General features: G+C 40.6%; 3 protein-coding genes across 3 annotated transcripts; all 3 read left to right on the plus strand.

The window, feature by feature from the left end:
- The first annotated feature begins 277 nt into the window (after positions 1–277).
- fstl3 (follistatin-like 3 (secreted glycoprotein)) lies at positions 278–9,742 on the plus strand. The gene is made up of 5 exons (XM_077534502.1): positions 278–479; positions 1,760–1,939; positions 6,018–6,233; positions 7,557–7,784; positions 7,864–9,742. Exons 1-5 carry the CDS (start codon positions 413–415, stop codon positions 7,914–7,916), a joined length of 744 nt encoding a protein of 247 aa, XP_077390628.1. The 5' UTR covers positions 278–412; the 3' UTR covers positions 7,917–9,742.
- Positions 9,743–14,398: 4,656 nt separating this feature from the next.
- On the plus strand, positions 14,399–16,788 carry LOC144027624 (uncharacterized). The gene is made up of 3 exons (XM_077535308.1): positions 14,399–14,547; positions 14,606–14,688; positions 15,693–16,788. The coding sequence occupies exons 1-3, from the start codon at positions 14,474–14,476 to the stop codon at positions 15,869–15,871; spliced, it is 336 nt and encodes a 111-aa protein (XP_077391434.1). The 5' UTR covers positions 14,399–14,473; the 3' UTR covers positions 15,872–16,788.
- A 1,186-nt stretch (positions 16,789–17,974) lies between these two features.
- LOC144027545 (E3 ubiquitin-protein ligase RNF126-like) lies at positions 17,975–24,708 on the plus strand. Its single transcript, XM_077535173.1, has 9 exons — positions 17,975–18,128; positions 19,575–19,633; positions 19,920–19,980; positions 21,428–21,663; positions 21,748–21,816; positions 21,999–22,068; positions 22,158–22,251; positions 22,871–22,986; positions 23,126–24,708. The coding sequence occupies exons 1-9, from the start codon at positions 18,054–18,056 to the stop codon at positions 23,309–23,311; spliced, it is 966 nt and encodes a 321-aa protein (XP_077391299.1). The 5' UTR covers positions 17,975–18,053; the 3' UTR covers positions 23,312–24,708.
- The last annotated feature ends 555 nt before the right edge of the window (positions 24,709–25,263 follow it).

Consider the following 25,263-nt stretch of genomic DNA (forward strand, 5'->3'; position numbering starts at 1 on the left):
ACTATTGTGGTGCACTTTTAATGATTCTGTAATTAGTCTAATATGGCGTTTATGAGGTCATGTAAGTGGCCGGCGTCTGGCGCTTGGAGGGATCATTTCCCGACTCTGGAAATTGAGTCAGCGTCAAAGTGTCGTGCCTGCCCCGTCTTAGTACTGGCTGAGAGCAGCGCCCATCCCAGCAGCATAATTCCATCTGGGCTAAATATTTATACAGAGGAGGAGGAGGAGGAGGAGGAGGAGGGTGGAGAGAAGTGGGTGGAGGGGGGCAACATCACTTAGCCACAACAAATTCATTCACATAAGGAAAGACAGGCTTCTACACCAAGTTAGTGTGAGAAGGTTCGAGTTGGAGGAACATCATTTCTATCTGTTGTCGTGACTTTTTTTTTCTTTTTGGAAGTGCAAGCACAAGATGAAGAGCTTTGTGCTTTTTGCTGTTATTATCACTTTGTGTCAGATTGGGAGGAACCATGTCAGTGGTAAGTGGATTTTGGATAGTAATTGAATTCATAGGTGTATTTTTTTTTGTTGCCATTATTGTGCAAAAGAGCTTCCAAAGTGTCAATGAAAATTAGCATCGCTTATTTTTAATATTTATGATTAGCTTGCAAATATATCAATTCATTTGCAATTACTGTACAATGTGTTTTACTACATTTGGATGGCGGAAAAAAAAATGGAAGTTTAATGAGCTATGTGAAACCTGGATCCAAAAGCCAGCTCAAGCCAATTAGTCATTTTATTATAACGTGACCACTGACTTCTCCTTACGTACCCAACCTACCTAACTACTTAACTAATCTACCTCGCCATATTATGCAAATCAACCTAATTGATTTACTGCATCAGTATAAAACTACCAGGTACCCAACTACCTTACCTAGCTACCTACTGTACATATTTATCAATTTTACTACCTCCTTAAGTAACGTCATACATACTGTATATAAATGTGTTAATTTATTGTAAAAACACATAAAATATGTATTCTTTTATTATTTACTAGTATCTACAATTTTAGTAATATCTACAATTTGTATAATTGAGGACATATATTTGGAGGGTGGCATGGTCAGTGGTCCCAACCCACTGTGACCATGTCAAAGTATCCTTGAGCAAGATATTGAACCCCCAGTTGCTCATGATGCTGCGTCATGAGTAGTTGAATGTAAAGTGTTTTGAGGGCCTTGTAAAGTGGAAAAGCGCTATATAAATAAAGACCATTTAAATACTGTCAATAATCTGTCATTGAAAGCTTTCTACGAAGGTCACATCAGATGATGGTTGGTTGCACCACATAATATTTTCAATTTAAATCAAGCTTATGAGGCTAACAATTAGCCATCTAGGCAAAATGAGCTAGCTAGCCACGCAGGTAAAATTACAATGAAAATAAATGTTGGACAAAAGTAATGTTGATTTTATTTTATTTTTTTCAGGTCACACCACCTGTAATGCTAAAAGAGTAACTTTGTGACATAGTTGTGAGACAGTACAAAGCTGATAGCTGCTCCCACATGTTCTTGACTCTCTTATGGATGGTACAAACTCCTGTTTTTAATGTATTTCAAAATAAAAGTCCCAAATCGGTTATTTGTTTTTGGTTTCACCACATGATAATTCATAAAATAGTCCTCATCGGGCAAACATGTTCGTCAATGAGCCACATACATAAATACAGTACATACATAATATCTACCTGCTCGCTGTATATCTCTCCTTACCTACCTATCTGACTCATACTATGTGTTTTTTGCAGCGGGGATGTGCTGGCTTCAGCAAGGCCAGCGGTGCGACATGGTGCTGATGAGAGGGGTCACCAGAGAGGAGTGCTGCGCGGGGGGTCGGCTGGACACGGCATGGTCCAACAGCAGCCTGCCCATGAACGAGGTCAGCCTGTTGGGCTTCCTGGGCATCGTCTCCTGTAAACCCTGCAAAGGTAAACGCACAAGGAAAGAAAGCAACTTGTGTCACTTTTTAGGGTTTTAATTTTTTGTCTCCAGGCAACAGCAATCTGTTTTGTTTTCGATGGTGCTCATCCTTGTTAGGGTCATGGGTATGCTGGAGCCTATCCCAGGTAACTTCGGGTTTGAGGCAAGGTGCACCCTGGACTGTTTGCAGGCCAAGTTACATCAACACACTATGATTAAGGGTATTTGGAGGAACACAAATGCAAATTGTCCATGTCCGTTACCTCAACAACACTAGGTTTACTTTCACAATCTAATGAAGTCCAATAGAAAAGTTCACATTATTTACTGTTTATTGTAATGGGTGTATTTTGCATAATGCAAATGTGTTCTTTTGGTTATCTTCACGTACACAATAAATTCTGTCGAGTAAATTTGACTCTATTTAGAGTGGGACCAAATAGACTCAGTTTTAGAGTAGGCTAAGATTTACACTTGGAAGAGAGTAAAATAAAGAATTGGAAAAAATAAATAAATAAATAAAAACCACTCAAGGGTTGAGGAACAAACTCATGACCTTCAACTTGCGAGACACACTAGCACCTGAGCTATGGCCCTCCTACTGTTCACATATCTCCAAAAGGAGACAAAAAACGTCTTCTGTTGGAGTTAGCAAGATTCCAGCTAGCACGAGCGATATACTAACACACAGCAGCAGCTGCGCGACTCAGGAAATAGAACAACTGTCTCCCAAGCTGAAGGTTGTGAGTTTTTTCCTCAACCCTTGAGTGACTTTTATTTTTTATTTTTTGTTCAATTCTTTATTTTACTGTCTTCCAAGTACTATAAATATCACTCTAAAACTGAGTCTATTTGGTCCCACTCTAAATAGAGTCAAATTTACTGTGTAGCAAAATGAGATGGACAATAATCTGTCTAAACATAATCAGTACATGTAATCGACTGCTTAAAATGTACAACCAAATAAAGAATTTGATACTGTACAGTAAAACGTTAAATGTAAGGTCTGAATGCATGCAGCTTTGTAGAAAAATGAAAAGACCACAGCAAAGTTATAAGTTGCTCGATTTTAGCTATTTATAGGTATATTTTCGAGTAAAATGAACATTGTAGACCATAGTACATCCTTGTGAAGTTAGTTTTATTTATCTTATACCGTTTGCACCGATTTAACACACAGTCAAGTTTGTGAATAACTTGCTAACAAAATGCAGACGTGGATGAGAGAGTGTGAGGCGCTCCACAATACTCCGCCCACCTGCGAATCGCCACGAGGTTCATCCAGGTTCACTTGAGCAGTTGAGTTATGTGGTCATGGGACTCATCTGGACTTGACACCAAACTCACAGAAAGAGATGAGGGGGGAGGGAGGACTACAAAGTACAGATAAAAGTGCACGTCCCACGTGTGTTTTCAGGTCATCCATCCTTCAAATTGGAAAGGGAGTAAGAACACTCATGGACAGCGACCCTTAATGAACACCACCTTGGATTTTTATGGCAAGGCGGAATGTTCAAAGTGTAATATTTAGTGCATGTACGATATATGTAATTTTTTTTAGGTCCATTCATCCACTCATTTTTTTTTTCATGCTTGTCATTAAGGTGGCGGTTCAGCTTGAGTCTATCCCAACTGACTTTAGACAAAACACTTGGCTAGTCATCAGTAAATCCCAAGGCACTTATAAAGACAAAAAATTCCCATTCATACCTATGGAATCTTCTATTAACATAAAATGCATGTTTGTGAAATTTGTCAGTCAGAGAAAAAACAAACAGGCAAGCACAGAGAACATGTGAACTCCACACTCAACAGCCAAGATTCAAACCCAGACTTCAGAACTGCGATGCAAATGTGCTTAACTATTCACCATGCTGCCATTGGTTTTCTCCAACTGACACGTTCATGTCGCAAAGATTGTAAACCGAAGATGTCTGCTATTTTGGTTCACAGCAGCCAAAAATTCTAATCGTCCAAATTTGAAGCAGGTGTTGTCAGGCTTTCGGTGTGGTTGTGGACCCAAATGCAGATAAGCAGAGCGAGGAGGCAGAGGTGACGTAAAAAGGCAATTGAACTAAATGAAACAAAAAGCGAACTCCAAAAGGTAAGCAATGCAAGATGGGGGGACAACAAAGGCAGACAACCGGCAGCAGGACGGTAGGAACAATAATGAATCAACACAGACAGAGGGGAGACACGAGACTAAATACACACACACACTAATTGACACAATTATACACAGCTGGGCAAGACACAAGTGGCAGAGGGTGCTGATTGGTTGACACATGAGGAAGGGCAGGCAAACAGACTGAAACTTAAAAAAACAAGGATAAAATCAAGCAAAACCCAAATTAACCCTAAACCATGACATATGTAAAAATAACTCGAATTTGCATTGCTAACCTGGCTACTAGACGTGTTTCAAATATTGTTAGCAATCAGATAAAATCTCTCGGGAAGACTGTTTTTGAATGAAAACGATTCTGTGGCTGCTTTTAACCACAGCGGCAAACTGGCTGTGCCCTTTTTTTTTTTTTGTGATTTTGAGGCTTTTCATGGGACGACCAAAATTCATGTTGCTATGTGAAATTGGCTTTGGCGGCTACATAAAAAAACAAACAAACAAAAAAAGCGTGTGATTTATTTAGCTTAAGAATAATAACACCAAAGGAGGAAAAAAAAAAAGTAATTTCAAGATGGCTTTTGTGCGTGCACTGGTCGTAACAAAACGTTTGACTGAACAGTTGTAAAAATAAAGTAGTCATTCCCACAAGTGACATGCAGTTTAAAGCAGTCGTTTAAACATGGCATCATATTTCTCATAAATTTACTATGGCTTATGGATGATTTTCTAAAACCTGAGATGGTCCCTTATAGGAATTCTCTTCAAAGGTCCTGGGAACCGATAGGCCTGTATTTTTACTGTGGCCTCTGCTCCGCGTAAAATTACGCTTCCAACCGAGCACCGGCAACATAGCTCATCTTTTCTGTCTCTCGGGACGTAAAACTTTCCGCGAAAGTCATTTGACCTCCGACTGCCGTTCCATCTTCTCCCTCCCGCCTCTGCGGGAGCTGAGGCCGTGTCTTGCGTGCAGCCGCTTCACATTGGATGTGTTATGAAAACACGCCAGGCCCGCATTCCATCAGACTCGACTCCCCCCCCCCCCCGTGCGTGCCGCTCACCACTAGCGACGTGCTTATTGTAAATACAGTATCAGGAGAGGTTCAAACTTGAGCCGTAGTCTGGTTTATGAAGAAGAACCACCTGCAAGCTCATAAAAGCTGCCAAAGTACTGTATCCAAGAAAAGTACAGAAACCGGAAAACTATACTTAACTTAGCATTAGCATTAGCATGCTAACTTAGCACTAGCATGACAAACTAGCATTAGCATGCTAACTTAGCATTAGCATGCTAACTTAGCATTAGCATGCTAACTTAGCATTAGCATTAGCATGCTAACTTAGCATTAGCATGCTAACATAGCATTAGCATTAGCATGCTAACTTAGCATTAGCATTAGCATGCTAACTTAGCATTAGCATGACAAACTAGCATTAGCATGCTAACTTAGCATTAGCATACTAAGCTAACATTAGCATTAGCATGTTAAGCTAACATTAGCATTCTAACTTAACATTAGCATGCTAACTTAGCATTAGCATGCTAACTTAGCAATAGCATGCTCAGCTAACATTAGCATGCTAACATAGCACTAGCATGCTCACTTCCTGTTGAAATCAGGTCACTTCCTGTTGAAGTCGGGTCACTTCCTGTTGATATTAGGTCACTTCCTGTTGAAATCGGGTCACTTCCTGTTGATTTTAGGTCAGTTCTGGGTCACTTCCTGTTGAAATTAGGTCACTTCCTGTTCAAATTAAGTCACTTCCTGTTGATATCAGGTCATTTTTAGGTCATTTCCTACTGAAATTAAGTCACTTCCTGTTGAATTTAGGTCTGTCTGGGTCACTTCCTGTTAACTATAGTACAAGTATATTTTACAGTTACTTGCTTTCCTTCGTTACTCCCCACCGGTGTATAAAAGTAGCTGTGAAACTTTGAAAACCAATTTTTTCTTCTTCTGCAGAAACATGCGAGGGCGTGAAGTGTGGCGTCGGGAAAGTGTGCAAAATGAAGATGGGCAGACCACAGTGCGTGTGCGCTCCAGACTGTTCCCACATCGGACGCAGGCACGCCGTGTGCGGCAGCGACGGGAGGTCGTACAAGGACGAGTGCGTCCTGCTTATGGCTCGCTGTATGGGACACCCTGACTTGGAGGTCATGTACCAGGGAGAGTGCAAAAGTAAGCATGTCTGACCTCATAACACCCATATCACAAAATCATCCTGTCTCATTGAAATAATACGAACCCCCGCTGTTCACATGACATGGACTAGGGATGTAACGATATCCACACATCACAATATGATATTATCACGATATGAAGGTCACGATACGATAATTATCACAATATTGTGGGGGCGTTGGCGATATTTAAAATAGATCACAATATTGTAAAAAAGAGAGCTCATACTAAAAAAAAAAGCACAATATTGTGCTTTTGTACATAACAGCAATGCATATAAACCACCTACAATCTCTAATAACAATATTGAGGCACTTGAAGTAATGCAAGCACACATTGATCGCTTCACAAGTAAAATTAGGTTCCCCTTCATCTGACAATTAGCATAGATTTTAAACATAGAAGGCCAAAACATCCCTAATGAAAATTTAATTGCACTCATAAACTAGCCACTAGAGGGTGCTAGAACTGCACAAATGGAAATCAATCTGACTTTTTTTTTTTTAACAGATGTGTTCCTTTTAAATATTGTGAACATGACGACGACGATATTGTGGCAGTTTTAATATCGCGATATCACGATATTGCACTTATTGTGACATCCCTAATAGAGACCAGGTCGGCTCATGAATAGTGAAAATCTGCATATGATTGACACCCATTGAAATGTTTTTGGTGAGGTGGGCAGGGGGGTTAAAAGTAGGGATGGAACGATCCAAACATCACGATCACGATAGGAAAGTCACAATACGATAATTCTCACGATTTTGTGGGGAGGTTGTGAATATAAAAAAGGTCCCTATACTGAAAAAAAATGAGCTCATACAAAAAAAAACACCAAAAAATATTGTGCTTTTGTACATAGCAATGCATAGAAACAACCTACAATCTCTAATAACACTTAATTTTGAGGCACTTACTTGCTAATGCATGCACACATTGAGTTCCTCCACATATTGACTCGGTTCACACGCATATTACGTTCCCCTTCATCTGACCATTAGCGTGGATTTTTAACATAGAAGGGCTAAAACATGCCTTGTGAAAATTAAACTGCACTAAAAAAATAGCCACCAGAGGGTGCTAGAACTGCATAAATGGAAATCAACTTTTTTTTTTTAACAGATGCTTTTAATATCGTGATATGACGATATTGTGACATTTTTAATATCGTGATATCACGATATTTCTGTTATCGTTACATCCCTATTTAACCTCTCCCCAATATTCTTCAAAACTCACTGATAAACAATTATCTATCACTCAGCCCTAGTCTTATCAAAATGAAGGTATTAAAGCATTTTTGTTGTGTTTTGGCAGAGTCGTGCTCCAATGTAGTGTGTCCGGGAACGCACACTTGCGTGACGGACCAGACCAACAGCGCCCACTGCGTCATGTGCCGCGCCACGCCCTGCCCTAAACCGCTGCCCTCCGAGCAACCCATCTGCGGCAATGACAACATCACCTACCCCAGTGCCTGCCACTTGCGCCGCGCCACCTGCTTCCTGGGCCGCTCCATAGGAGTCCGCCACTATGGCCACTGCAATAGTACGGACAGTCGAACGTCTCAAAATATATTAACTTCTTAAATCGCTTCCTTAGCTCATCATCGCACTTCCCTTTGCAGGCCCTCCAAGGAAAGCGCACGTATTTGACGGCATCGAAGAAAACGCCGTCTAGACTTCGACAAACGCTCCACAAGCTGACCTCTGTTTTGTTTGTGACAATCATCTTTCTCTTGTGTACACAATTTATTTGATATGGAAGCAGTGGCATGGCGTTGGGGCGGTGTCACGTGAGTGGTCGACCTCGGGTGTGCAAAATTTCCAAAAATATTTACAGTAGTGATCATTTAGTCGTTTGTTTAGGAGCCCCTGTCCGTCTTTGGACTCCACCGAGTAATCCGACAATATTAGCTTTAGAAGATTCCCCCCACCCATTTATTTAAATTGGCTGATTATTTGGTTATTGGACTCTCTGCCAAATATGGGAATTGGCATTGGCCTAAAAACAATTTGTTTAAAAATCATATTGGTAAGGGTGTGCGCAAAATGTCAGTGTGCTACTATGCTAACTCTTTGACAAATTGTGGCAGGGGTGGTGTCATATCAAAAATAAATGGGAGTCATAGTATAGAAGCAGTGGGGCTCAAATTTGGGGGGTCGCAAAATCAGGAGAAACCTCATAGCGTTAGGGTTGCTAGCAGTAGTCGTATTGGTAAGTGAGTGAGGTTCCAGGGTGGAAAGTCCCGAGGTCAAAATTTTGTGGGTGGGCAAATTAAACCAAAAAAACGTGGTATTTGTTGTTATCATATTTACACACATTGACAGTGTCGACTGGCTTTATGTATGAGTTCCCTTAGCCCTGAGCTACGGTGGCCCAAAAGGATATAAAAGTAATCCACTGATCGCTCCGGGTGGAAATGTAACCCACACTATGCCACTGTGTATCGAAGAGATCTATTGAAAACTGCATGCTAGTTAGTTTGGGGCAGATGAACACATCAAGACAGTCAGAACTCCGCTAGAGACGTGTTCATATTGTAAATAGAGTACCGCAAATATTTATTGGAGAAGGTATTAATCCCTATTTATGATTTTATCCTAATAACAAATCCATGTATCCTTGGGAAAGCTGAAGCTAAACTATATTTATTGTTCTTTGGTTTTATTCTTTGCCACTCGCGACCGCATTTTTACGGCCTGGTTTTATGACAAACATGGTATTTTCCTCATTAAGTTGATGGTATAAAATCTGGGCCGCTGGGCGGAAAGCTAAGAACAAGTTTATGGTTTTGGCAACTTCAAAGCTGCACTGTGAGTGATATAGTTGTTGTTCGTGTGTTTTTTGTTTAGGTTAGCAAAGCATGTACTTGTAAAGCAGTTCATGTTTACACCAACAACTATGGAAAGCCATTTTGAGCTTGAGGTTGTGCATCGTTTCACTAGCAAAATAATTCAGTAGTACAACGACTGTTTTACTAACTAATAAAAGTTGTTCTACTAGTGCGCTAAATTGTCTTACTAGCAAGGACAAAGAGCGCATTAGTACAGGGACCTTAAACTGGATATCAAGGGTACCCAGTAAATTCTCAAATGGCTTTCCATAAACAACCCACATCCAAACATTCCTAACATTGAACTGCTCTCCCCCCCCTCAACAATACCTCCTCTGTGGAACGCTCGCCTTTGTTTTTGTTTTATTTTGTAAATACAAGCTTTTGTAGGACGCACTTTGGCTGCATCAATTTGATTGGAATTCCCCAAAAGAATGTAGCGGAGAAGATCGAATTAGCCTCGGAATGGACCACAGTAGCCAACACTTGATGTCGCGCCATCAGAGGTGAATCAGGTCCGTGTCGTGTTGATGAACTCACCGAGTCCGTGGTTGAGAATTGGAACTGAGCACACGGACTTTGTGTGTGTAACCTACTGTGAAAATCTGAGTAATAAATGCATCCTATTTTTGTACTGCCGTTACCACATGATAAAGATATAACTATCAGACATCCTGCGTCTTCTTTCTCTTTTGTTGATTTATTGAACTTGATTGCAACCATTGAACTTACAGAGGACGATGTCGAAGAAGACTCACTGAATCGGAGGCGTAAGGATTTTACTCAAAGAAGAGTGAGGTCCAACCAAATGCAAAAATAAAACTCATCTATCCATTTTCTAATCAGTTTTCAACAGGCCACAAGGGCAACAGATTAACTCATTCACTGCCATTGACGGCCATACACGTCAAAGATCCATTTTACACCTGGGCTTGCTTACGGTTGTGGATGAGCCTATCCAAGTTGACTGTGAACAACTAAACTGGTCAACTGCAAAACTACAGGGTTCAGATTGAGCCAAGCTGCACAAATCAGCTTTGTGAACCACTACGCTAAAAACAGCCAATGCATCATGCATCCATCCAACCAACTTCTATCGCTCATCTCCCAGGTGACAAGGCAACTGTATCTGTGACACTTTCCGGATCGAAGTTGTACAAAACTGAACCACTACACTATTAACTCATTCACTGCCATTGACGGCCATACACGTCAAAGATCCATTTTACACCTGGGCTGGCAGTGAATGAGTTAAGTATGGAAACCCAGACTTGCCTATCCCCCAGCCACTTCGTCCATCTCTTTCAAGGTGTCCCAAGGCATTCCCATGCCAACCAAGATATAAGCGTCCCCAGAGCCTTCTCCTGTTGGGAAATCCTGAGAACACCTCGCCAGGAGGCATCCCAATCAGATGCCTGAGCCACTTCATCTCCTCTCGATCCAGAGGAGTAGCAACTGTAGTCTGATGCAGATACTTGAACTCCTCTACTTGGGGGCAGGATCTCATCCCAGACCTGGGCACTTCACCCTTTGACCTGAGCCTTAGATTTCAAAGTGCTAGCCGATTCATACACCCCCTGCAAAGGGTTCTAGCAAGAGATGAAGAAAAGCAGCCATATTGTTTTGCGTATAGCAACATCTGGTTCAACTTTTTTTGTCGAGTGGCCTGTTTCTCTCACTGCGCGACACATTTTAAATGACTTGTTTTTTGCACACCAAAGCAATGCCGCTGCCTTGATCCCACGTTGCCCATGTGAGCATACGGTACATACTCTGGAAGAACACATTTTCCATTTCTTTTTATTTATTTATATATGTATTTATTTTTATTGTTTTGGCTGTTCTAATTTAACAAGCTCGACCCAGGGGGAAAAGAACCTTTGTTTTTGTTTTCATCCATCCATTTTCTTGACCGCTTATTCCTCACAAGGGTCGCGTGGGCTGCTGGCGCCTATCTCAGCTAGCTCTGGGCAGTAGGCGGGGGACACCCTGGACTGGTTGCCAACCAATCGCAGGGCATGTTTTTGTTTTGTTTTTTGTTTTTTTTCCGCATCTTGTTGTAAGGCATCCAGATGTGTCCGTCACTTGACGGTAAACGCTAAACGGGAAACACAAACACGTCGTTATGTAGAATACCAACCGCACGGCAACATCATTAATAGCCACTAGGATAGTGTAATGACTGGAATAACATGTTGTCACGCATGACTTCTGGAGCATTTGGCTTAATATGAAGTGACACCATTTCCTGTAACACTTCAGAATTCGTCCAGTTGCTTTTGTCAGCAGTCACATCAAATAAAGGGTAACCATGCAGTCTCATTGGAAACCACATCGCCTTGGATCGTCCCATTACTTTTGCTCCCTTAAAGAGGAAGTCAAAATTTTCTTTACAATGTGTTCTATGCGACCCCACTAGTCTAATCGTGGCATTCTGATTAATATTGCATTTAATCAGCTAAATTTACCCATTTTTATCAGTCTTAATGGGGTGGCCATTTTGCTGCTTGCTGTCGATTTAAAATGACATCAGTGTCTCGGGGCTCATGCTGCATTCGAGGATGGTCGGAAGTCGGACGTTTCCGAGTTCAAACCAGGAAGTGTGTACGTGAACTTGAACTCGGAAATTCCACTCACAAAGCCGGAAAAAAAATAAAAAAGGACCCCGACTTCACCGACGGACTTCAAGTGACGTCACTCTAGCACAACGTTCGTGACAGTATCTCCCTGCATGAAATTATACGGTGAACTACTGAACTGTATGGAATGATTATGAAATAAGATAAAAACAATAAATGAAGCAAAACTGCGGGAAGGTAAGTTAGCTGAACGTCAAAATCTAGCTGCCATTTTGGCTGTTTACTTTCGCCTCGAACGCTTTCAGGTCGGAACTGGGAAAAACCAACTCAGATATAGCCGACTACCGACCATCCTCGAATGCAGCATTAGGTCACATCCGTCATGACTGAGCTGTTTTCCGGGTTTGGTCATGTGACGTTCGCAACCTGAGTCCTTTGGCACTGTGATGTCATTTGCAGTCGAAAGCATGTGGCAAAATGGCTGCCCCCAAGATTGATAAACGCAGTTGGATTTTGTTGCTTAAATCATATTCCACAAACGCACAGGCAAAGGCTTATTGAACATAAATATTTTTTTTACTTGACTTCTGGCTGTCCCACTATTGCTCACCTGTTCTAAACACGTATATTAGTCACATTTGCCATAGTTACATCACAACAACCTCGCTCTGACGCACGTTCCGGAGGAGGCTCGTCATGCCGTGACACGTCAACGACATCCACATGGGATCCTCGGCACTTCTGCAAATTTCCCCCTCCCGCTTCCAGTAAAGTCAGACAGACAACAAGCTTAGATCGCAAACGAGCATGTGATGAAAAGTAGACCCTGCGGACCACCCAGTCGCCAGAAAGAGAAGCGCCACCGCATTGTAAACGGCTCCATCCCACATCTGAAATTAATACATATCAGAGCGGGCCTCGCCGTCTCAATGTATCTGCAAGCAGACACCGTTTCCAAGGTTGTAAATTTCCCCCCATATTAATCCATATTCTCACACGTCAGCCCAAACGTCGCATGCATGCAAAAGTTTCGTGGGTTCGTGGAATTGTTTTCCTTCTTGTGGTGGATAATCCTAATTTTCCAGAAACGTTTTTTTTTTGTTGTTGTTTTTTTTACACAGTGAAATCTCCAACGTCGAACAAAAGTACAGTAGTTGACCAAATGAATGTTTTTCCAAAGGAAATAATGCATTTTTAATGCATTGTAACAGTAACATTAACGATTATGGCTCTGTTACATCCCAGCCAATGTCAGTGACGTTTACACGGAATAGTGAAATGGGACAGCGAAAAAAAAGTATTAGGCTGACTTTTGGACCCCTGTCGTTGCTACTGTATTTGCACTAGAGCTGTCACATCATACAATTTTGATTAATCACAATTAATCGCTTAATTGAAAAGGTTTTTTAAATCAACATTTTTTATCATGTGTTCATTTTTTTTAGATTTAGTGCTATGAGGACGTCTTTACATTTTTTTATACACTGCACATGCTCATCCTCTTTTCCTAATCACTTAATTACTTACATAATTTAAAATGGAAAAAAATGACCCCCAATAGTTTGACATGTATTGACAAATATTCTGAATGTCATACGCAAACATTTATTAAATACTTTATTTTAATGCATGTAGTTATGTTAATTGCTCAAACACAACCTGTGCTACCTTTAACGTAACCATCCGCTGTCAGCTAAAGGATCATCTGCGGTCAAAATTAATAATGATTAATCTGCGTTAATACATGATTAATGCGATTTTTTTTTTGATTAATTAACTAGTTAACGCTTTAACTTTGACAGCACTAATTTGCACAAAAAGACGGTAATATGCAACTTTATTCACCCAGTGCGTGACTTTGTCAATTACACAGAGAGAGGAAAAACAAAAAACAAAAGATGCAACTTGGTCCCCCTGCATTACACGTCAGTGCCATTATAACAACATCGGGAGGAAAAAAGTGGAAAAATGCTGAGCTGACTTGCAAAAAGAAAAAAAATAATAATAGACGGGGGGAGTCTTTTCAAGGCAGTTATAAATGCTGAGAAGATGCCATACTCTACTGGAACAGAAGCTTGGCTATCCTGATAATTCATCGCTTTCTGGTGAAAATCATGACATTGCCTTGTAACAAGGCTACACTCACACATGGAAACATTGCGCAAATTGCGGATTGGAAAGTAACCTCAGGCCACGCTCATAATTTTCATTTTGCGTTTTTATTTTTTGTCTGCCTAAAAACGAGGCCACCTTCTTTTATTTACAAGCTTTGGCCCAGATACTTGCTTGTTTTTCGTGGAAACTGGGAATAGTTTGTTTTTTTTGTTTTTTTTTGCTTACTTTGCAATCAGGCGTTGTGTTTCCTAAACTTTTCCAGCTCAAGGCCCAAATACAAACTCTCATTCCAAGTTAGGACGCTGTGTAAAAAGTAAATACAAACTGAACCCAATGATTTGCAAATACTTTCTAGCCTTTAATACACTACAAAGACAAGATATTTAATGTTCAAACAGATTTTGCCTTTTGCCTACAGCACGTTACAAAAAATGCTGCGACAAAGGCAACAAAAGACTTGGAAAGTTGTGGAATGCTAAAAAAACAAAAAACAAAAACAAAACAACAAAAAAACTGTCATAAATGTTCCCCAGGTGAACATGCTCATTGGAAACAGGTGAGTGCCATAATTGGGCATAAAAGGAGCACTCCTGAAAGGCTCAGTTGTTCCAAACTCAACTTACATGGACTGACGCAAAGTCAAAAAGTGTGCTGCGGTCTGATGAGTCCACATTTCAGTTTTTTTTTCTTTTCTTTTTTTTTAAATCATGGACATTTTCTTCAGGTTACAGAGGAAAGGGATCATCTTGCACACCTGTGAAGGCGCAATAAATGCTGAAAGGTACAGACGGCAGGTTTTGGAATAACATATGCTGCCATCCACGTAACGTCTTTTTCAGGGACTCCCCAGCCTATTTCAGCAAGACATGGCCAAGCCGCATTCTGTACGTGCTACAACAACATGACTTGGTGGAAAAAGATCGTAAGTACTAGATTTCCTGCCAGCAGTCCAGACCTGTCTCTCATTGAAAATGTGTCTTATATGAAGCGTAAAATACAACAATGGAGCGTAAGCTAGACCGAGAGCTATGACTTTCTTCCATGTTATTCGGTACACGTTAGCAACTTACTTGGTCAGCACTTCAGCTCATGTCGGGAGCAGCAATGAATTCAGGAGGCACACTTTTTTTGTGTGTTTTTTTTTTTAATCATTATTTTATTATCTCGTGTGCTAAGCCACCTATTGGCTCCCAGTGCAAAAACAAAGAGAGTGTAATCAAATCTGTGGGCATGCGCGAATAGATTGCATGTAGCACGAGTACACAGAGGGATTACAGCCGCACGCTTGTATGAGAAAACCAAACACTTTATACACGCATACACGCACACACAAATACACAATTGATGGCAAAGATATTAGTCCAGACACGCCAGAAGGGAATCATTTAAACATTCCTCTTTGTTCGTATTTTTTTGTTGTTGTTTTGGCCCTTTTTCCCCTCATACTTGCACATTTTTCCAGATTGAGGTTTGATAGGCCTGATAGACGGTCAATTATTTAAAACAGAAAAGTAATGAGGTTTGGGGTCATTTCAAATCCTGAAATCTGTGCCCGGTTGGGATATGACAAGGGATTGTACTGATCTGACCTCACTTTTAACCAGACAGGATAGTTAGATGGCAGAGCTGTGTAGAAAGTGTCAATCATGCTTTTTGTTTTTTACCGATTTAAATTCATTGTTCTAAATGACCTGGAAATCTTGAGTCTCACCATAGTGCACAGTGAATAAGCACCTCTATACCAACAAAGAGCAAATCAACCCTCAGCTGCTAATTGCTACATATGTTCCTCTTGCGCCATCGATATTTTGATAGCTGCTTTGACGACATCATCCCAAACACTTAATGCGTCACTGTAGCATTGTAGGGATCTCATCCGGGAACACAATATGTTACTCTGTGTTTGTTTATGTGTGGGATGCACAGCTCCGGTGACACAATGTCAGACAACAGCGTATCTGGGTGGAACAGAACGTCTTCATCAAGTGGGACTCAAAACAAGTGACGCAAGAAAGAGGCCCAGGAAGTTCCAGCCAGCAGGCGGCTGTTTTTGCTGCGTGCGTGTGTGCGAGCGACTGTGTCTGTCTTCGTGTGCAGGTGTTTAAGTCCGTGATGTAAACTTTAGGAGAGCCTTCAAGGACCACTGTCGGCCCAGGACGGCAGCCGTTTATTGGCGCCATTTAAGAGTAAACTATCAGTTCATCAAAGAGCCTTGTTACCACCACCAAGGACTAAACATGTCAACTATTGTCACTTTAATAGTCTTAGTCACCTGGCAACACATGCAATTGTCTACCGTTACTTAGAATTGTGCGTTCGAGAATAACCTTGGGCAATCTACTAAATGTAAATTCCCCATCAAGTAATGTAATTCACACAGTCAAATCCAGCAGTGAGGGTGTGGAAAAAAAAAATCCCACGGTTTGTTCGGAATTGTTTTGTGTGGCTCACATGACCGGCAGCTGACCCGCAGTCACTCCCCGGCCACATTTGGATGGCTGCGATGAGCGTTGGACTGGAAGGCCGGTGACGCACCGGGGCACAAAGAGACAATAGATGACCTCAGCCGGGCAGACATAGCAAACCTCCGTGCTATCAGACCTTCTCTAATCTGGACCCATGGGACAGATGGGTTTCTCCTGCTCCCACATGGACCCCGCAGACACAACAGCAGACGCGCCAGACACGACATCCACAGAGGAAACGTCCACTCTTAATCTATCGTCATCTCCACCATGTTTTGTTTTTTCATTCTCACAACAGTTTAGTTGTTACTTGGACCGTAAAACAGAAGATGAGATTGTTGTTGCTGTTTTTTTTTGTTTTTTTTTTAACTTTTTCAGGCATCTCTGTAGTCCTATTTTTTTTCTGTTTAGTCTTGAATGTCTTCACACTTTAAATTGTGAACTGCTGACTGAATTTCAACTCCATTGCTAACCAAAACAGCAGCACCTACTGAGACACAAAAACAATAACTCAGATTAAGTGGGAAAGTTTACCAACCATGTTGTAAATGAGTTCAGTATTGATGATCTTAGGTTGTATGGAGACAGACATGAGTTTGCAGTCATAAGGCCTCCTCCATTTACAGTTGACTACCCAACAGCCCAAAATAAAAAAAAAATTAAAAAAAAAGGAAAGGATGCTGTTTTATTTTTCAACTTTTGTAAAATACATACTGTATGTACAGTATTTTCCTCAGGCACTTAGGTAAAAAAATCTAAAAACCCTACTTTGTTTGATTGTGATCCCCACCCACAAAGTATTCCATCCTAAAAAAGAATATATATAGTCTTATCCATGTATACCTCGGGGAGATGTGATTGGCTGGTAGCTTGCTCATATGAGAACTACTACTTGCTTTGAGCCATGCAGGCAGAAGAGACACTAAACTTGTGTTTATAGCAGTAAATCTGCACTTACCGTTGTCCCAGGCCATTAAGAGTACCTGAAAAGAATGCAGACTAAAAATAAAAAGGAACAGTAATTACTTTTCCATTCAATTGCTTTCCATTTGTTACTATTTTCGTCCAAATGTGCTTGACATAAATCATGTCTTTTCCGGCCGTTATCTTGGTCTGATTATTCACAGAGTACTTTTTAAGGCATTGTTTTGGGAAAAAAAGAAAATAAATGAAGTAGAAAAACATCAGGACAAAAAACATCAACAACACTTTAATTGGTAAATAAAACAAAACAGAAAAAAGAAAACAGTGGAGAAAATAACCGTGTTGCAGACAAACAACAATCCAATTTTTCATCATGGTCGTAATACAAATTGGTCGCTGTTATTAAACTAATCGCTTCCCCTGAGGCAAATTCATTTGGCCGGTGAAGGAGAATCTATAAAAAAGCATGCCTCCCGAAATTACATGATGCACTTCAAGTTTAAAATTGGAGTGAAGTACACTTCACGCCACTAGATTCGCACGGCCGCCATCTTGTGGCAACATCGTGTACATGCTACACACCTAACTGCCAATGCTGACATTTCAGCTACATATAAGAAATAAAAAAATAAATACACAAATTGAGTCTGTTTGTTTATAATTTGTTACAAAAAAACATGTATTTTCATTAATCTCAATTCGTAAATTCAAACTAAAGCTCCTTAGTTATGGTCTTCAGTCAACATAAACTACTTTAATTAGTATATTTATTTATTCACACTTAATGGCAAAAGTTAAAAGTAATTTTCTATGTTTTGGATACCCTGTGTGGTGAAAACATTGTCCTCTGTTGTGCCCCATACTTGTTCCAACCTCTCCGCTTTAGAGGCTAAAGAAGATGGCCGAAGCACATCCGTGGCCTAGCCGTTTCTTCTGTCACAGATGCTCCGCTGAGATCAGCCCTCGCCTTCCCGTAAGTACTCCCGACGGTACGTCAGGGTACACAACGCCCGAGCGCATTCAACACACGTTAGATGTTTTATGACGTTTTTTTTGTTGGAGAGCCATTTCGTCATCGGGACTGAATGTTAGCGTGCTAACGGCTACGAGGTCCTGTTTTAACTGTAATGCTCATGGCAGGCTAGCCAGCTTGCTATCTTCAAGGCTCGTTTTACTGTTAAACGCGTTGCGTTTTAAAAATATACGCTTGTGTCACTTGAAAGAAAGTTAGCAACGTTCCTCTTTTTATTTTTGTAAAACGTTCCCAGTCTGTTTAATGTAGACCTTTTTATACTGACGTTTAAATCTTGATTATGGAATGTTTTCGCTGTGTGACAACTATAACACCATTGTGATGATATTAAGAGTAACGTGACGTCATTCATTTGCCTAAACAAGAGAGCACCGTAAATTCTCAATCAGTTGGTGGATATGTTGTCAAGTTCCAGAATGATCTTCTTTCATCCACATACTGCTCCCATGATCCTACACATTACACAAGTGTCAGAAAAGTCCCAGGATTGGTGTCACACATGACACATTTCAACCCAAACTACAAGTTTTCCACTTAATGTGGGTCAGGCGATCAAGCAGCATGTTGGCTTCGTTCAGTGTGTGAGAAGAGGTAAGAGTTGCGACAGGAGAATTCAAAGCTGGTCGCGTGCCCTCTTGGTTGAGAAGAACATAATTGGGCTTGTTCGGTCCTTCAAATCACTGCTGTACCTGTTTTTGTTGTTGTTTTTTTAAATCATCGCCAAGATCGTAATAACTGGGCACTCCCATTTCCTGTCATTGAGGACACCCACCTTTTGGCGAGGGCACAATGATACAACTTGTCAAATAAAATACACAGACTGAGCACCGGCTGAAGCACATTTACGTCCGTCTAGCTGAATGTGCAAAAGCGCTCGGTGACAGGTGAGTGTCATTCACGACGGGAATTGACAGGAGACGGATGTGCCCAGTCACTCAAGATCTCAATTGCAGTTAACTTGAGCTCTCCCTATTTACTCCATGCACTACAGATAACGGAGAAATCTACTTGAGAGCAGTATTCACGGCCGTTACAGAGAAAACTCTGAACCCTAATAGCAAATATTCATGAGTACCCTTTTTTAAATTTAATTTTCAACTTCTGCCACCCTGTTTTGCTGGCACAGCAACTGTCACGTACCAGATGCTTATGTAATATGGTTGATAGAGGTACAAGTATGCAGTTTGGCTGCGTTCCACGTGAAAGTAAAACTGATAAATGCTGACTGTTCTGTGATTTCGCTGATGTTGCAATACAAGATATGTCTCGCATATGATAATGGTTCAGAATCCTGCCATCTTTGTAACTTAAGTGTTATTTTATATGTGAATTCATTGACAATAATTAGGCACATTCAACAGGCGATGTTTGTTTTGTATTTTTCAGGAGTACACCTGTCCAAGATGTGAGTCGGGGTTCATCGAGGAGCTACTGGAAGAAAGAAGGTATGCATTGTTATTTTTTAAATAAAGTATAGCACCATACAAATCAGGTATACTTTCAATTTGTGTACATTTTAAATCTCCCACCATTCATTGTGTGTTATGAAATAACAATCATAACTGTACATTTACGTAGTGTGGAATCGGTAAGGATACGTTGGAATCGGATGCTAATCGATTTGCTGTGACATTAATAGGAATCTAAGAAAACAAGCCCGATTGGTGTGGTTAAAAAAGCAACAACAATATAACGACACATAACTTCGTCAACTATCTGTCTCCCGTCTAGTGCTGACAATGGCTCCGTGTCTACCATCTCCAGCGGGCCACAAAACCAGCAACCATTTGAGGTTCCTAACTCATTCTTTACTTACATCACATTTTGTGTTAAAGGAGACATATTTTGGAAAATTGACTTTTTAATTGCATGTAAACAAATACTTGAGTCTCTGGAGTAGCAGCCCAGCCATCAAGTGTGAAATTGCACACCCAAGTATTTTTTTTTTCACTGCCAATTTTCAAAAGTGTGTCTGAGGAAGCCGTTTACATAATAACCACTCATGCACCAAGCTTCTCCAAGCATGACCTGGAAGCTAGGCTGGGTGAAGGTTTGGCACTTTTGAGTCATTACCAGACTACATTGTTGGAAACAATACAGTATATAAATAAAGTGAAGGTAAGCATAGTTGTACTAGGTGGGTTTTGATGGATTTTACCCCTAAATTTTGAGGTGATACAACTACAATTTTGATCTACTCGCATTAGTGCGTACAGTTAATTTGCTGATTTTTTTCTTCTTTTTTATTATTTTTTGTTGCTGACCAACTTCTGGTCCACACTTTAGCCCATTCATTAGTAATATAGTGAAATTGAATGGGATGAATATATACTTCGCAAGTCAATATACAGTGTGTCCACTTAAATCTTCTACTTGGCCCCTAAAATGCCAAGTTAGGGGTAGTCACTGCACTCCTAGTTAGAAAAAAAATATGAATGCACCAATATCTGTATCGATGCTGATGCAGTACGTCTGTACAGTACTCATATTTGGATTTGTAAGAAGGCTGATCTGTACTATTTCATTCTTCCCTTAGCTTCATTTCTACTAGCATAATGCAAAAATGCTATAGACGGGCTAGCAAATAGCACGAATTGTGATGTTTAAACCTTGCACGGGCTTAAATGTAAGTACAATTCTTGACCCTTGAGGTATTTTTGATAAAAACATCAAGCATTTTAAATTGATGGGGGAAAGAATGCCCAGTATGTCTCCTTTAACTGTCAACTTGACTAACCTCTCAAGGAAGTGGACTTCAGTGCTTGATGATGAATGTTGTGGCGTTCACTATACTGTGGTAGCACTGATGCCAGTCACTATGCAAAGACATCTATCAGTGTTGTCATTTTCTTCGATGTAACAGTCAACAAGACTCCCAGTGCGCCGTACTTGTCCACATGGGTTTGCGCCGTTTAATCACAGCCTGATTGTGACATAAACGAAAAAGGCTAAGTATGTCGGCATTCTTACAAACTAGTTAATTTCACTTGTAACCGGTTACTAGGTACATTATACAGTCCCCCCCCCCCCCATATTTATGTCCGTATGCTTTTTGCTCCCATTCGACACTGGTCCAGGTTCTGTATAGATTTTACATTTGAGCTGAACCACACTACATCGAAGGCAGCATGGTTAGTTTGTACCCAAATGTAATCTAAGAAGTTGTGAATAGGTTTGTGTTATCGCCGTTGGAGATTGTAAAACTTTTCTTCCTCGGCGCCCAAATTTCTTACCTCCAGAACGCAGACCAGCACTTGTTTACATTCCCGTCGGGCTACGGCCAGTTCTCGCTGAGTGTCTTCGATGACGCCTTCGACTTCGGAGCCGGACTCGGAGCGGAGGACAACCGCGACGCCGAGAGCCGGCGAGAAAGGGAGAACGCGTCGCGGCAGCGCTACAGTGCCAGGCAGCCGAGGAGTCGGCACGGCTCAAGACGGCAGCCCGGCAGGCATGAGGGGGTTCCCACTTTGGAGGGGTGAGTCTCGCACAAACAGACGGAAGGCACCATGTTTGTTTTCGCATATTTTATATGGTACATCTCCTCTGCTTGTGTTTGTAGAATCATTCAGCAGCTCGTGAATGGAATCATTGCACCAACTGCAATGCCAAATATTGGTGTTGGACCCTGGTGAGTCACGTTTTAGGATATATTTTTTTTACTGCATTTCCTTGAGTGATGAATAGGAAATTATACATCCATTTTCTCATTATTATTATTATTAATACAAGATTTTACATTTTTGCATTACATTTTGTCAATTTCTAGTAGCAACATTTGTTGTTTTGAATGCTGTTTGTTTTGATTGACAGGGGTGTTCTTCATTCAAATCCTATGGATTATGCATGGGGTGCTAACGGGTTAGATGCTATTATAACACAGGTATTGCCCATCATATTTTATTTAACTACGAATGGTAATTTCACGTGCAGTGTGTTTTCATACAGCATGCATTTTGTCTTCATTTTCAGTTATTGAACCAGTTTGAGAACACGGGGCCTCCGCCTGCAGATCGAGATAAAATAAAAAATCTGCCTTCAGTTCTAGTTACACAGGAACACGTTGGTAAGTTGAAAACAAAGTGTTGATACTTAAATTGTGCGAAGACCTGTGATCATGTAATATTATTTTAGACTTGGCAGAAAAAAAGTTTGAAAATTGCACATTACTAGCTCAAGAAAAAGGTTGTTTAAAAAAGGATACTTGACTCATTGAGCCATTTTCAGCAATAATATTTTGTCCAGAGTGACTTTTAATAACTTCATTATTTGTTATATACAATTAATACCTTTTTTAAAACATTTTTTTTTCCACTTGCTGTCGATTTAAAGATGACATCACCTGTGCTAAGGAAGTAGGTAACGACCAATCATGGCTCACCTGTTTTCTGGGTTTGGTCAAGAAACTGAGCCATGATTGGCCGTTACCTACTTCCTCCACAGGTGATGTCATCTTCAGTCGACGACAAGAGGAAAAATTCGTTTTAATTGTATCTGGAAAAATTAAGTTATCAATTTAATTCTAGACAAATTATTAACTTTTTACTGCTGAAAATGGCTCAATGTGTCAGGTATCCCTTTAAATCGGATAAGTCAGCAAAAATGGCCTGTCAGAACCACTTAACGTATTATACTGTTAAATTGTCGTTTTAAGTTGTCGTCATATTATGTGACTTGTCTACCAGCTTCAGGATTGGAATGTCCAGTGTGCAAAGAAGATTACAGTGTGGGAGAAAACGTGAGGCAATTGCCGTGCAATCACATGTTCCACAACGATTGCATTGTGCCCTGGCTCGAGCAGGTAATCAGATTGAATGTTATGCTGTGATGGAGACGATCTCCATGCTGTCAATTCATTTTTGGTAACGACGGAGCAGTTGTCTGTGATGGCGCATGTGGTTAGTTAGTTGTTTTTTGACTTTCTCTGCCGCTGTCTCCAGCATGACACGTGTCCGGTGTGCCGGAAAAGCTTGAGCGGCCAGAACACGGCGACCAATCCTCCAGAACTATCAGGGATGAACTTTACCTCCTCCTCTTCCTCCACCTCCTCAACGTCCTCATCGTCTTCCTCCACCCCTCACTCCTCCAGCTCCACCAGTAACGAGAACTCCACCGACAACTCTTAGAGAAGCGTTTCTTATACGTCTCCATCTAGATTTTTTTTTTTTTTTTGAGCCGTTTGGAGCTCCCACTGCTGTCGCGGCCTTGCTGTGTCCCTGACAAAGGGGAGAACACACGGGTGCAATCTCAGTTTAGAACACCCGGTTCCGCGGTAAGTAAGATGTCAGGTCAGGCTGCTCCTTTTTTTTATTTTTTTTTATTTTTTTTAAATATCCATCAGGGATTCAAACAAAAGATGGGTGGAGGCCCCGTGACCGAAGCCGCTGTCAGGGACAATGTGGGGAAGCGCGCAAAAGACTTCAAAGGACGCCTCATGCTAGAACATTTAGAATTGAACTGTTATTGCCAGTGTGAAAAGCAAAATGAATAGTACATTTTTTTTAAGAGTAGCCATCATATCCAAGAACTTTACCGTGCACAGACAGTAATTTTTCTTTATGGTTCCTTTTGTTTTCAAATTTGCAACTGCTAAACTATCAAGGCTCAACTTGCAGTTTTAACATAAGACCCAAATATGTTTTGACATGAAAACTTGCTTTCGACATACACAGCAATTTTATTTTATTTTTTACATTTTACCCACAAAGGCCTAAAAATCTCTCGCATTCTCCATGTAGTCGAAACATTTCATACACGGTTTAACCTCAGTGGAATATGAGTTCTTTTCCAAGTTTGCCAGTTGATTTGCCAGTTGATTTGCAGTATGATCACGTATGAAAATAAAGGGGTCTGGGAGATGATACGCAAGACAAATAGTTCTTATGTGTACTTTTTGCCACACAGAACACAACAGTGCTCGTTTTAAATATATATATATATATTTTTTTTTTCCCAACATTTGCAACTGTTTTGAAGAGTAATAAAATATTTCATAATTTAAAGTCACAGACTATCAAAATGAGACCCATTTTGATCCCTGACTACAAACTCAAGCTTCAATGAATAAGATGGTTGATTGTTTTGTACTTTTTGGATTCAATGAAGTCATCAATTCTGCTTCCGATTTATTGTATGGCCACTAAGGGGGTCCTTCCTCCATTTTGTATCGTTGCTCAGCTTCAAAGGGCTTCAGTGAAAACAGATTGTTCCTATGGACGTGACTTCACGTTTATGAGGAGAGAAAGAAAATAGCCTGGCTTTTACAATTCAAACTTTTAAACAATACAACTTAGTCTTCAATGAATTATTTGACGTTTTAACTGGTTCAATCCGCTTCATAAAGCATTCACTTCACAGGATCTTTTGTAAGCTCAGGCTTAAATTTATGTTCATTTGTTGGATTTTTTGGAAGAGCTATAGTGTTTTACTAGTTTAAATAACGTGTTGATTTAGACTGCATGTACGTAATTTTAAAGAATAATGGAAAAGAATAAAGATGCCTGCCTGCCTAATAATTATCCAACCATCCATCCATCCATTTTCTTGACCGCTTATTCCTCACAAGGATCGCGGGGGTTGCTGGCGCTTATCTCAGCTGGCTTTGGGCAGTAGGCGGGGCTAATACAGGGTGACCCAAAAAGATGCGTACCCATATTTTATTCGATAAAAAATCCATTTTTTAACGAATGTCTTTTCTGTTGCAGGACGTGAAAGGTGAACCTATGGATGATCATTTGCAGCTATAGTTGCCCTGAAAATGTCTTGGACAAATCAGCAGAAGATATTCTCCCTGGAGACCTATTTTGCGACAAAATCATACCAGAGTGTACAGCTTCAGTTTCGAAAGCGTTTCCATTGTCGCAACTTTCCATCAAAATCAACGATTGTTAGTTGGAAGACATTCTCAGGGCAACTATAGCTGCAAATGATCATCCATAGGTTCACCTTTCACGTCCTGCAACAGAAAAGACATTCGTTAAAAAATGGATTTTTTATCGAATAAAATATGGGTACGCATCTTTTTGGGTCACCCTGTACTTATGAAATGAAATAAAACCTCAGAGGAACTGCTATAAAA

This window comes from Festucalex cinctus, chromosome 10 (genome assembly GCF_051991245.1).
Source record: "Festucalex cinctus isolate MCC-2025b chromosome 10, RoL_Fcin_1.0, whole genome shotgun sequence".
In the NCBI taxonomy this organism is placed as follows: domain Eukaryota; kingdom Metazoa; phylum Chordata; class Actinopteri; order Syngnathiformes; family Syngnathidae; genus Festucalex; species Festucalex cinctus.